This window comes from Lolium perenne, chromosome 2 (genome assembly GCF_019359855.2).
Source record: "Lolium perenne isolate Kyuss_39 chromosome 2, Kyuss_2.0, whole genome shotgun sequence".
Lineage (NCBI taxonomy): Eukaryota > Viridiplantae > Streptophyta > Magnoliopsida > Poales > Poaceae > Lolium > Lolium perenne.
The window spans coordinates 15,234,995-15,248,408 of record NC_067245.2 but is presented as its reverse complement, the minus strand read 5'-3'; the positions used below and the strand labels follow the sequence as shown (position 1 = coordinate 15,248,408).

The 13,414-nt window shown below is 43.4% G+C and overlaps 1 protein-coding gene across 2 annotated transcripts; it reads right to left on the bottom strand.

Moving 5' to 3' along the window:
• Positions 1-2,075: 2,075 nt before the first annotated feature.
• On the bottom strand, positions 2,076-6,355 carry LOC127331269 (OVARIAN TUMOR DOMAIN-containing deubiquitinating enzyme 1). Of its 2 annotated transcripts, none has more exons than XM_051357359.1 (10): positions 6,131-6,355; positions 4,835-5,077; positions 4,478-4,540; positions 4,319-4,402; positions 4,091-4,234; positions 3,664-3,698; positions 3,480-3,535; positions 3,314-3,405; positions 2,974-3,036; positions 2,076-2,693 (listed from the first exon to the last, which is right to left on the bottom strand). In XM_051357359.1, the coding sequence occupies exons 1-10, from the start codon at positions 6,338-6,340 to the stop codon at positions 2,364-2,366; spliced, it is 1,320 nt and encodes a 439-aa protein (XP_051213319.1). In that variant the 5' UTR covers positions 6,341-6,355; the 3' UTR covers positions 2,076-2,363. The 2 variants fall into 2 exon arrangements, with proteins under 2 accessions (XP_051213319.1, XP_051213318.1); XM_051357358.1 differs by having other exon boundaries at positions 3,480-3,564; positions 4,117-4,234.
• Between the last annotated feature and the right edge of the window lie 7,059 nt (positions 6,356-13,414).

The following is a 13,414-nucleotide window of genomic DNA, read 5'->3' as shown; positions in this document are numbered from 1 at the left end:
TCTAATGTCTTTTCTAGTTGATGTGGTAAGGTAAGGGAATACATGTCTTTTCTACCATTGTACATGCCCTTATGTTGATGATGACCACATCACAGTACTCTTTAGCTGTAAGTTGTGGTTGTGTCAATCAAATGCAGAAAGCTTCAGGATAGTAAAATTCCTCCGAAGAAACTGGGATCTGATGGGAATTGGTCGGAATGGCCAGGAAATGGACTGTGGTTGTAGATGACCTTGAAGGAACAAAGTTTGTAGCCTATAATTTTTTTAACCTATTACACCTCTGTTTCGTTTTTTTCCTTTGTTTCGACGCGTTAGCTCCCTATCTCTCAACCATCCAATAGATATGCCTTAAAAGTTTTGCTTTCCATAAACAAATTCTATCAGAAAGTGATGGGATTAAGATTCGCCAAACATGTTCGCACCAACACTTCTGGTTTTTGTCTTGAAATTTTGCACCGGTGATTGTGTGTCAATCACTTAAATTTATATTTGTATTGCCTTAAATTTTAACTCTTAATGTGTTCAGCATACTTCTGTCTATACTGAAAAATAGATATGATGGTTCAATGAGAGCTGCATTGTAGCACAATATGTTCATGCATATCTTTGCTACAAAGTCTAATCCCAGCCTGGTAAGATTGAACTGTCTTTCTCGGCTGCATCCAAGCAATGAAAAGTCGGCATAGTGTAGATTTCATAAACTCTAAACTCTAAGTATTCTATTTTGTCATGTGGAAATTGTTCGCAAAGCAAGTAGACTTCGGGTTTCTTTACGTGATTCTCCATCGTAAATTGTGACATTACACTGTTGTTATGGATGACCTTGAAAGAACTAAGTTTTGGAATATAATTTTTTCGACGCATTAGCTCTCCATCTCTCTACCATCCAATAGGTAAGCCTTGGAAAGTTTTGCTTTCCATCAACAATTTGTATGACCTCAAGGACCACACAGTTTTAGTCAAAGAAATTTACAAGACAAAACCTACGTCAATGTTTTCAAATAATTCTCCAAGCAACGGAATCTACAGCCAATCAGGCAAGGGAGCACTGCAACCTGCGAGGAACCAATCGTCATGGTCGACCATGACAGGAAACATTGTTGCTCCCTATGAACGCGATCTGTTCGCAGCACAAACTACAGTTAAGAGGACAAAAACAAATGACGTAGGGTTTCTTGGTCTAGCTTTCATTGGTTGCCAAACTAGTAGTATCGTAACTACGCTTTGCTGTTACTTTGTTTCTCGTGTAGTCAAGTTGGTTCCTCGAATGATAAGCACATTATGTACTCCTTTCCGATAATATGTTATGCCCATCATTTAGAAAGGCCAGAAACAAAGTTCTTCAAAAACAAACAGTCTTAAGATTTGGATTTTACTTTGCGTTGCAAAACGTAATCATGTTTCCGTTTGCTTCCATGTTTACATTTGGACGAGTCAGGTGATCCCATCCAATTTGTTTCCTTTGTTCCAATGCATTAGCTCTCCATCTCTTTACCATCCAATCGATATGCCTTAAAAAGTTCAGATTCCCATAATCTATTTGCATGACCTCAAGAACTTTGCAATTTTCTGTGAAGAACTTGGCAAGGCAAACCTCAAAGCTATCGAGCTCCATCAACTCAAACTGCAACTTGACATTTTTCAAATGACTCTCCAAGCAACTGAACCGGCAACCACTCAAACCAGGGAGCTCCGCAACTTCCGAGGATTCACTGTTGAGCGTCGGAGCATAGCCGATCCTCGACCTCCTGGCCGTCGTGGTCGTGGCTCATCCAGGACAAGAAGTGTTCGCTGCCCAGGTTACCGCAGCACCTGGTGTCGAGGTTGAGGGTGTCAGTGCGTGGCCAGAGCGGCCGCCATCGCCGGGAGAGGGCAGCGGTGCGGGGTTTGGCTCCGAGTTTATCATCTCGATCAGCTGCTAGATACTTCGACTCTAACTCAAAACGGATGGACACATCCCAGCTTCCAATCCAATCTTGTTTCCCGAATATGAACCACAGAATCCGACACGGTCTCCTCTGTAATCAGTTTGCACCCCGATCCCACTTGACACCTTATGCAAGACTAACCATCAGTGACCCAGACAAAAGAGAATTGATTATCCCAAAAAAGTTCACAACTCAGCCGAATCCCTATGCTGCAAATCTTGCAAACTATGAACCGAATCCAGATAATCCTTCATCATATGTTCTCAAAGCTCATGCCTTCTGGATCTTACTTCCGCATACAGAGCTATGAACAGAATCAGTAGCAACAAAAAAAAACATGGAGCACCTATATACTACATGAGACTATCTGCACATTTGTCCATGGCATCATCCAGGAAAAAGTTACTGTCGATCGTACATCACATAGTTTGTTCACTACGGATAAAGAATGTCACAGTGGCCACGCCTACACAGCAAGGTCAGCAAGGGTGCGCCATCCGATGATAACAAGTTGTCTTCACTTCCCCGCTCCAGTGGCTTATGAGCTGTGCTTGAGGAATAGTAGCTTTGAACTATATGATAAGGCATCTTCCCTAGACCTGACTGGTTGAAGAAATCAAGGCGCTTTACTCGCACAGGTTGACCCGACGTCGACTTCGTGTCCACAATTTCGACACGCAAAGGTATGCCGAGTGCATATGTCAAAGCCCTCATCTGTATAGCTTCGGCTTCAGCATCCTGGCTACGCACCTTCGTCCGACAGAACTGGCACCAAAACCATATATGCAGCATGTTGAGCCTAATTTGTGACTGGTAAAACTTACTATCGGCTCTCTTTACACAACAAGTCATAGCAGTTGACTAGTGGGAAACTTTATTTCTAGACTTTACATGTTTATCCAGAGATAAGAAAAATCGTGCACCAAGAAAATTGCTATTGAAAATCAATTACTCTGTCAAAGATAAATAGGAAAATATAATCCATTTACTACTGTATATCGTGAATGATATCGTAGAGTACATTACTATAGGGCAGAAACCCAACCTGTTGAGCTTCGGCTCTGGCTTCACCTTCAGGATGCAGGCCTCGCACCGTCTTCCTACAGTACTGGCAATAAAACCATATATGTGGTATGGTGAGCGTAATCTGTGAGTGGTAACACTTAATATTGGCTCTCTTTACGCAAAAAGTCTCAGAAGTTCACGAGCTGCAAACTTTATTTCTAGAGTTTACATGTCTATCCAGAGAGAAAGGTAATTCGCATACCAAGAAAATTGCTACTGAAATTCAATCCTCTGTCAAAGATAAAGAGGACAAAATAATCCATTTACTGTATATCGTGAATGGTAGCAGAGAGTATAGTACTACAGTGTAGAAACCCAACCTGGACGACATCCATATCTCTGGGGATAAATGGCTTGTAGATATCTTGTGTACGGATCTCAACCTCCGTAAGCACCCTAAGGAAATAAAGAACTGACGAAAACAATATGTTATATAAAGAACAAACAGACAAACAACACATCACAACAAGGATTGACATCCCTTACTATTGCGTGACGAGGGATCTTCAAGGCTTCTCTCATACAGCTTTTCAGAAGTCAGGCTAAAGAGATAAAAGAACTTTGCTGTAAACTAAAATGTAACTAAGATGAAATAAGGGTATCTTTAACATATTGTCAAGACCTTTTCTAAGAATCTCTACAAAACACTCATGTTATAAACTACACATACCCGTTTGCAACTGAGTTGACCAAACAATAGAACTCCTGAAACAAAAGTGAAGACATTTGGTTATGCATGTAAGATATATCATGAACAGAAGATCAAAGTACTGCAGGAAACCATCCATATTCCCACAGTACTGGTGAAAGAGGTGAAACAACATGATCTAAGCCAGGTTTATCCAACACAATCTGATGAAGCAGCATGACGACGTTTAATTGTCAGAACAACTGAAGAGCCACAAGGGATACGACTATTGTTGGCATGTATAGATGTCCCACATAATTCTTTTATCTGTAGATGGCTGAGCTAACAGTATGGATAATTAGGGCTAAAGAGATGATGCAAAACAAGTTAACCTACTATAATACTTACAGAAACGGTAATGCAAAACAGGTTTAGGCTTTTGTAGGCAGTAGGCTACTAGAATACTTACAAAAACAAGGGATAACAAGTAGTCACGTTTTAACAAGTATGCTTCTCCCCAGTGAAGTTGATACAATCTCTCTGTAGATACTTCCACACATTTCATCAGACGAATAACCTCAGCTTGCCTATCTTGCATTTGTCCAAGGTTCTCCTGTTTACAAGCCTAATTGTATTACACTTCCATGGAAATAAAGAAAGCAATGCCATCATCATGAAAAAAACAGAAAAAAGTTACCAAGTAGGAGAACAGGAAAGCTCTGTAAAAACAGCTGCCATCACTCCGAGTTCTTCTCAAGAGCCCATACTGCTTACTGAGAATCTATAAAAAAAATGATTTTCAGATGTGCAAATAAACTAATGCTTCAAGTATTAAATTAGCTGCAAGCGAACAAACCTTGATCTTTTCCTGGATGATGTAGTTATTTGAAGATTTAAGAATCAAATCCGATATTGGTTCCTATCATTCCAAAAATAAGAATCAAAAAGATATCTTTAAGGTATGATAGATAATATGTAAGATTCGTCTAACTTGAGTGTGGATTTGAATAAGACATGCTGTGAGGAAAGGCAGAAAATGAAACTCTCGAATATCAAGTGATAGTCACTGGTAAAAAATGAATGCCTTATGACAGACTACGGTAAAAGGGCATATGAGAGGTCAGATGAATTGAGCATAAGAAAAAGAACTTGCTGCGTTTTAGGGTACATTCATTTCATGGTTGATGAGAAAGATGAGGTACAATATTCTCACCAGGAATCGTAACGCTGTTGGATATTCCTTTGGTGGTCGCATGAGTTTGCTATCAGATGGTCCTCTGAGGTTCTCTCCCCGATTTTGATCATCCGCTACTTCCCCTTCTTCCAGGTGCAGCGAATCGGCATCATCTTCTAGTTCTCTGAGATGCCTATTGTTGTACTCAGCTTCCTCCTGCTCCCAGTTCCAGCTCCCATCATTTTCCTCTTCAGACAGATAATCAGCATCCAGTCCTTCATCCTAGAAAATGGCAGAGTATTCAGGTAAACAATAAAAACGTGCACCTATGTTTCAGCATATATGTAAGGATCATCGATCACAAGGTGTAAAAGCACTAGACAGATGAAATTTGCTTGGAGTCAAACTTAATTAAGCCTAAGTAAAGAGCTTCTCTTATAGCCCAAATTCTCATCATCAGACCTGCACCCTACATAATTGCAGACCATCCTTGTAAAGAATACTTTCCAGCACATATTCAGTGAATAGGCTATTACAAAGAAAAAAGTAAGAGCCAGAACAACTGACTCGGCCTCCGATGAATAATATCAACGCTATTTCAGGAACAAAATACAACCAAAAATTACAACCGGGACAATGGGCCAAGCACTGAAGTTATCAAGACACGGAATTGGACTGAGAAATAGCAGAATAGGAGCACAAAGTTTCACCTCATCATTTTCCTCTTCCCTTAAACCCCCATTATCTGGTCCTGGATCTTAGAAAATGGAAGGGCATTCTCTTGTACAACATACATTCCAGAACAAATGCTGCTAATTGGGAAACAAGAAAAATGTGCAGCGAAAACCAGAACACCCGGACCCGGACTAGAGAGGGAAATCCAACACTACGGCTAAACATCCTTCTGTCGGTTGTCTTGCCATGAATATCCTGGTCAGGTCACCAAGCCAGCCGATTATACCAAGAACTAGTAGCCGATTATACCAAGATCCCACCATTTCCCCCTCCTCTGAAAACAAATTCAGAAACTACACGGGGTAGGAAGAACAGAGTCCACGAGTACCAAACAAAACCATGCAAGAATCGCACCAACTCGAAGAACCTACGACCGCGCCCAATGCTGCAGCCAAGAAACTAACATCTAACCACGACCGCGCCATATCCTACAGCCAAGAAAGCAGCCGCCATGAACTGAGCACAAGAAAGACTCGGAAACAGACCAAGAACGACACAAGAAACGCACCCAATTTCAGCGAGAGAATGGTATCTTGGCGAAAACATTGCCTAGAAATCGCCACCCAAGACATAGCAGGACGCTAGAAGCCTAGAACTGACCGTATCCCTGTCGGCGGCACGCGGCGGGGCAAGTGGCGGCTGAAGCGGGGGTGCTGATGTGGAAGGCGCCCCAGGGACGCGGGAGGGCGACGTGAGCGGTGGCGCCACCGGAAGCCGTGGTGGCGACGGCGGTGTGGTATCGCCTCCGCCGCCGCTGTCGCCGCTGCTGGATGCCCGAGCCAGGTCATCAGAATTTGCCTTGGACCCCATTTCTTTCGTCGCTGGAGTTGCCTTTTTTGCCCCTTCGATTTTCGCACTTCTCCCCTCGTTTCCTCTGAAATTCGTCAAGGGACCGAACTGACACATATTTATACTACCGGCATCTGAGGGTACCGCGGTGGTACTAACAGCTGTTTTTTTTTTTTACTTTTTCTTTTGCAGGTGAAATATATTGACGGAAGACGTACTAAAAGAGAATATTTTTGTAGAGTCTCTTTTTTTTTGGCGTGATTTTTGTAGAGTCTCAATCACATAAAAGTTCACGGTTGAAAAGTTGTTTCTATGTAACAAACTTTGCGCCATGACAACAATTCTTTTTTGTTTAAACAAATTCTGTTAAATTTTTCTTTATGTTTGTCTATATAAGAGGATTTATGCTGGAAAATAATTATATAAGACCTGGTCCAAAAATTTACCAAAATGGGGAAAATTGAAAGTGTATAGAACCCAATGTGTGGTTTGCTAATTAATGATAATCCATATGGACTAATGTTTACATTGAGTTATATTTGTAGGAACTATTCCTAGACAATGCTTGAAATATGTTGATTTCAAGATTGCAATAAGAAATAAGGTGCAAGTTCAAGAGCCAACTCAAAGAGATCAAACACTTGAAGCTTGACACTCATATGGTGATCATGGATATGTGAAGATGCACCAAATAAGAAGCTCTCATGTAGTGGATTATGGGGGAGCAATTCACAAGACCTCATCAAGCAAGCACAATTAAGAAAGGTGTTCCGTCTTGTTGCGGTCAAGATCGTCTTCATCTAGATCAAGTGGAATGCAAAAGGTTAAGGTTTTCTCTTGGTAGAGTTTCTTTCTTACCGGTTGATGACCCACAAGTATAGGGGATCGCAACAGTCTTCGCGGGAAGTAAAACCCAATTTATTGATTCGACACAAGGGGAGCCAAAGAATACTTGAAAGCCTTAACAGCGGAGTTGTCAATTCAGCTGCACCTGGAAACAGACTAGCTCGCAAGAGTTTATCAGTAATGTGATTTTATAGCGATAGCGATAGTGAAATAACAGCAGCAGAGTAACAAAGACAGCAGTAGTGATTTTAGTAAACAGCAGGATTAAAATACTGTAGGCACGGGGACGGATAACGGGCATTGCATGGATGAGAGAAACTCATGTAACAATCAAGCAGGGCATTTGCAGATAATAATAAAACGGTGTCCAAGTACAAAGCAATCAATAGGCATGTGTTCCAATTATAGTCGTACGTGCTCGCAATGAGAAACTTGCACAACATCTTTTGTCCTACCAGCCGGTGGCAGCCGGGCCTCAAGGGAATCTACTGGATATTAAGGTACTCCTTTTAATAGAGTACCGGAGCAAAGCATTAACACTCCGTGAACACATGTGATCCTCACATCACTGCCTTCCCCTCCGGTTGTCCGATTTCTGTCACTTCGGGGCCTCGGGTTCCGGACATCGACATGTGTATACAACTTGCAGGTAAGATCATAAAACAATGCATATCATGATGAAACAATAACATGTTCAGATCTGAGATCATGGCACTCGGGCCCTAGTGATAAGCATTAAGCATAACAAGTTGCAACAATATCATCAAAGTACCAATTACGGACACTAGGCACTATGCCATAACAATCTTATGCTATTACATGACCAATCTCATCCAATCCCTACCATCCCCTTCAGCCTACAGTGGGGGAATTACTCACACATGGATGGGGGAAACATGGCTGGTCGATGGAGAGGCGTCGGTGGTGATGATGACGATGATCTCCTCCAATTCCCCGTCCCGGCGGAGTGCCAGAACAGAGTTTCTGGTCCCGAGACAGAGTTTCGCGACGGTGGCGGCGTACTGGATGGTTTCTGGCGACTTCGACTTCTCCTCTCGCGTTTTTAGATCGAAACCCTTAAGTAGTCCAGAGGAGGGCGTCAGAGGCCAGTCGAGGGGGCCACACAGTAGGGCGGCACGCCCCCCTCCTGGGCCGCGCCGGCCTAGTGTGTGGGGGCCTCGGGCCTCCACCAGGCTTGCCCTTCTGGCTCCGTAAATCTTCTGGAAAAATAAGACCTTCGACATAAATTCCGGGGATTTTCCTAAAAGTTCAATTTCTGCACAAAAATGAGACACCAGAGCAATTCTGCTGAAAACAGCGTTAGTCCGTGTTAGTTGTATCCAAAATACATAAATTAGAGGTCAAACAATAGCAAAAGTGTTCAGGAAAGTATATACGTTTTCGACGTATCACCGGTCTCGTGGTTTAGTTGGGAGACCGGTTCATATAGGCTAGACGTCGTACTATCAAGAGGCTCTCGAGTGAATAACTCGGTCGTATCGTTCGGAGTGCGGTCAAACCTTTGCATCCTTGCATCATCTTTCTTAGTTGTTATTTGGATCTTATGCATGTGGTGTTTTAAAGCTTGTGGTTATTTCCATGATAAGTTCTAGTTTATCGAAAACAGATTTCGCGCATATCAATTGTTTCGTTTTTGATATTGGAGTTTTTCTTGGTTCTCCGGGTTTAGAAGTTTCACTCTAAAATTCATAGAAAATCAACCCCCACTCTAAAATTCTACGACGGAGTTTTTATTGGGGTAGCTCTTGTCGTCCTCTTTCCAACAAAATTGGTTTCATGTCGATCGGAGTTTCCAAACTCTAGATTTTTTGATTTTAAGTTTGACTTCGATTTAAGAGAGAAAAGAAAAAGGAGAAGAAAAAGATTGGGTGATGGCGCACCCTAACCGGTGGTACCGCCGGGGGCAAGCCGGTACCACCGCCAGTCAGCGACCGGTGGCACCGCTCGGGCTACCGCTCGCGGTACCGGCAATGCCACAAAAGACACAAATGTTTTCCAGTACCGTACCCCCGCGTGCATTGCCGGTACCACGGCCGGTGGTACCGCCTCGGCCTGGCTGTGGTATTGGGCATGGGTGGCCGGTGGTACCCCCTCCCTGTCTCCCACGTCACCTTGGCCTGCTGCCGGCGCCTCCTCTCACCAAGTCGATCAGCGGGCGGTGATACCGGCCACACCCAGCCGGTAGTACCGGCCCATGTTGGACCAGCCCCAGCTGGCAGAAAAACGTGAGCCCATTTTTAAGTCATCTCTTTTTCCTGTTGCAATACTTCTTCCTCCTCCCCTCTTCTCAATATTTTCCCCACCATTGTTGTTCATCCTTGAGCTTGAGATCTTTCTCCCCAATGAGAGAAAGTTTGAGGGGATCTATATCCACACTTCAACCAAACCAAATCATTTCTTTGTGAGTGAATCTTTGGGATCTAGATCTTTGAGAATTTTGTGTTCTCCCATTTTTTTCTTCCTGTCATATTCCCCCGATAGCTTTTGTAGCTTTGTTGGAATTTGAGAGAGAAGAATTTGACCATCATTGTGGTGTTCTTGCAATTGCATTTGGTGCATCGGTTTTGACTTCTCTACGGTGATACGTGGAGGTGAAAGTTCGTGAGATATACACTTTGGGAGCTTGTTCCTCTTGGGTCTTTGGACCCTAGATGGCTTAGTGGTCTTTGTGGTGTTCTTGGGGACTCCAAATAAGTTGTGGAGATTCTTCAAGGGCAATGCCTTTATGGCGATTTATTGGGAGCCTCCAATTAACTTGTGAAGATAGCCCCAAGCTTTGTGCGGGTTCGGTGACCACCCTAAGGTTCCATAGTGGATCGAGGTATTCCACTTTGGTGGGAAGGATCGAGGAGAATACGGTGGTGCATTCGTGGCGTTTGGAGTGCTTTGTCCTCCACACCGCTCCAACAGAGACTAGCACTCGCAAGAGTGTGAACTTCGGGATGCATCGTCATCTCTGTGTCACCTCGGTTATTTCTGTAACCGAGCTATTTACTTGTGCACTTTACTTTGTGATAGCCTTCGTGCTTGAAGTTATATATCTTGCTATCACATAGTTGCTTGTCTTTCTTAGCGTAAGTTGTTGGTGCACATAGGTGAACCCTAGTTATATAGGATTTGTGCTTGACAAATTAAATGTTAGTTTTATTTCGCCTATTCACCCCCCTCTAGGAGGCATCTATGACCTTTCAACGTCACAACCCATCAAAGGTGTAGGGACTGTTCAGTGCACTCCCTTCATAAAACTATATTCAGTGTTACATGTTCCAGCGTTCCCTGTCAATTTGATATCTCTAAGTGCTTTAATTTATCAACTGGAATACATAATATATCTTCATAAGAAAATGTGTGTGATTCAGGAGAGGCTAGCGGGCAGGAGGATTGGGACTGGAACTAGGCCTAGAGGACTATGGTACATGGATCGTGGAGGTTCGGTGTTTGCTGTTGTTGATGCTGAAAGGGAGAATATTTCCATGATTCATCATTGTAGAATGGGTCATATGTCTTTTGATAAGATCACTAGAGTCTTCCCTGATGTAATGCATGGAGTTTTTTTTTTAACCAGAGCGTCCTAGAGGGGGCTCGAACCTTTCATTAAAATAACAGAGGAGGTGCAAATTTGTTACAAAGGACCCCAAGAAATAAGAGAGTTACACATGGATCCCTAGTACTTGTAGAAAGGACCTTGCTAAAAGATCTAAAATTGCAATCTAATCTTTGCTCTTCCCCACTATGGAGCCAAGAACACATCTCGCTGCAGCCATGGGCGAAGACGGGTATGAAACCACTTGTCTCCGACCTGGCAAATCCCCCGTGCCTGTGTTGAAACAAGGCCTCTGAAAGGAGGTTGAAATCATGTCGGAGCACACCGACATTGATAAGACCATCTTGGCCATCGATCTGAAAGCAGAAGAGATGCTCCGAGAAGAGAAGGTTCTTGTACCCCAAATCCACTCAAGCAAAGCAGCAGATGAACGCTGACACCCAGGTAATAGGATTAACCTACCAGCTAGCCCAAAGTTTATTACATGAACTTGGGAGGGCAGGAAGAGGCAATGTCGGTGGCGACAAACATCAGGGCTCCGAAGAGTGGATTCTCTGTTACCCTAGCGCAAACCAGAGAGGAGGTTGCCGAAAGAGAAGAGCTCTGAGCCGTGCTCACCACCATGGTGAGCATCTTTTGTTGGATATCCAAATCTTACACAACCATCGTCGATCTGCAAAGAGAGATCCCAAATCCTGGACCTAGGGATTTGACCTCCACATCAAGCTTATTATTGGGCTAGGGAAGGAAGAACTCAAGCAGCATCCATCGGCACCACACCGCCGCCACCCACCAGACTCCCAACTCCAGCCACCTGACGCCGCTTGGAAATGCCGAGCGCTCTCCAACCACCGGAATAGCGCCAAACTCCTGTGGAGTTAAGCGGTGATGACTTCCACCTACTTGATAAATAGAATGCCTTCAAGAGTTATGGGCGTAAAGTCACCCTCTGACATGTTAATGGGTGATAATACATTTCTAGTCCCACCAAAATTATTTGGTTGTACTTGTTTTGTTAGAGATCACAGACCATCTGTTGGTAAACTTGACCCAAAAGCAATTAAGTGCATTTTTATTGGATATGCATTTGGGAAGCGTGGCTACAAGTGTTGTAGTCCATCAGAACGATGTACCTTTGTAAGCATGGATGCCACTTTTTGAGAAGCTAAGCCCTTTTATGGTGAAAAGACTGATATAAGTATGATGTTTGAGGAGCTTTACCAACAGAAGAATAATGAGGTTGGCCAAGAGGAGGGGAGAGTATTGTTGCAAGTCCAGAATAACATGACCCACAACCAATTGTGGTTTCAGTCCCTATTTCTGTAACTGCTGCTCCATCTAATGTCCATGTTGAACCACTTGGTGTACAACCTGAAAACGTACAAATGTAGAGGGGCATCATGCTGGTGTATTCGCGATGACCTCGACGTGGAGTACAATAGAAGCAACAGGTGCATGGGGAGAAATAGGTGCACGAGGAACAAGAAATGCAAGGGTTAAAGGATAGTATGCCGCACCTATAGGGGGTGAGTGAATATGTGCTACCCAATTTTTAGTTCTATTTCAATTAAGGCTTGACACAAAGGTAAATTCTCTAGATATGCAACTATATGAATTTACCTAGATGACAAGATACATAACTAAGCAAGACATATATAGTAATGCAATAAGGATAGAGGTAACCGAGAGTGGAGCACGTGGAGACATAAGAGATGATTCCTGTAGTTCTTTCCTTTTGAGGGGAAGTATGTCTATGTTCGAGTGGTGTGGTTGCCACGAAGGCCTAACCAACGCCACAAAGGCCTCACCCTATTCTCTGGTGAGCAACGCCACAAAGCTTTAGCTCACTTGTCCACTAAGGGATTTCCTCGAGGCAGAAACCGTTCCTTTACAAGGTTCTTGGGACACACATCCACAACTGAATTGGAGGCTCCCAATAGGTGTAACAACAACAACAACAACAACAACAACAACAACAACAACAACAACAAAAAAGATCAAATCAAGTAACAACAACTAGGGTTTCCCAAAGAAGCACTAGCAATGGTGCTCTCAAGCTAATGAGGGGGAAATGTAAATCGCTTCGGTGCAGATGTAGATCGGCGTCTTCTCCTTCGATTCTTCAAAGATCAAGAGCTTTGGGTGGTTGAGGGAGGAGATCAAGTGATTCTTGTGGCTCAACTAGGTATGGTGTTCTTGAGGATGGATGAGAAAAATTCCAAGGAAGAAGGGGTCTTTTATACCCCTTCCATCTGATGTAGCCGTTGCAAACAATCGAGTGCGGTACTACCTCTACTGTCAGCAGTAGTACCGCTTGACTGATTCTTCGGACTTTGACCTGGTCAAATTCTAGCAGTAAATATGTTTGGAAACTAGCTTAATGGAATTGACAAAGACAATAAAGCTAGAATTCGCATTGGTGTTTCAGCTTTATGTTGGTCAATTTGGAATTGCAGAAATGACATCTCTACTACTTAAAAAAGAGGAACCGGTTCCGTGATCAGGCGGTCCGTCGTTCCCTTCGTCATTCAGTCGTCCTTCGCCCATCCGCGCGTCGCCCCTCACTTGGTCTTTTGCATTTTAGCCCTCCACAAAAAATGAAATCAACATATGCTCCATGAAACCCGCCAGATCCAAATCGATAGCCTCCTGTGACTCCTGTCCGTGGTCGCCCTGCTCCGGCC

Bases quoted from the DNA above. Each gene is read 5' to 3' on its own strand.
- LOC127331269 (XM_051357358.1), bottom strand. From the start codon at position 6,340: ATGGGGTCCAAGGCAAATTCTGATGACCTGGCTCGGGCATCCAGCAGC. The intron at 4,541-4,834 runs GTGAGAATATTG...TTGGAATGATAG, and splicing joins CAACAGCGTTACGATTCCTG to GAACCAATATCGGATTTGAT. The intron at 4,235-4,318 runs GTAACTTTTTTC...GCTTGTAAACAG, and splicing joins CTTTCCTGTTCTCCTACTTG to GAGAACCTTGGACAAATGCA.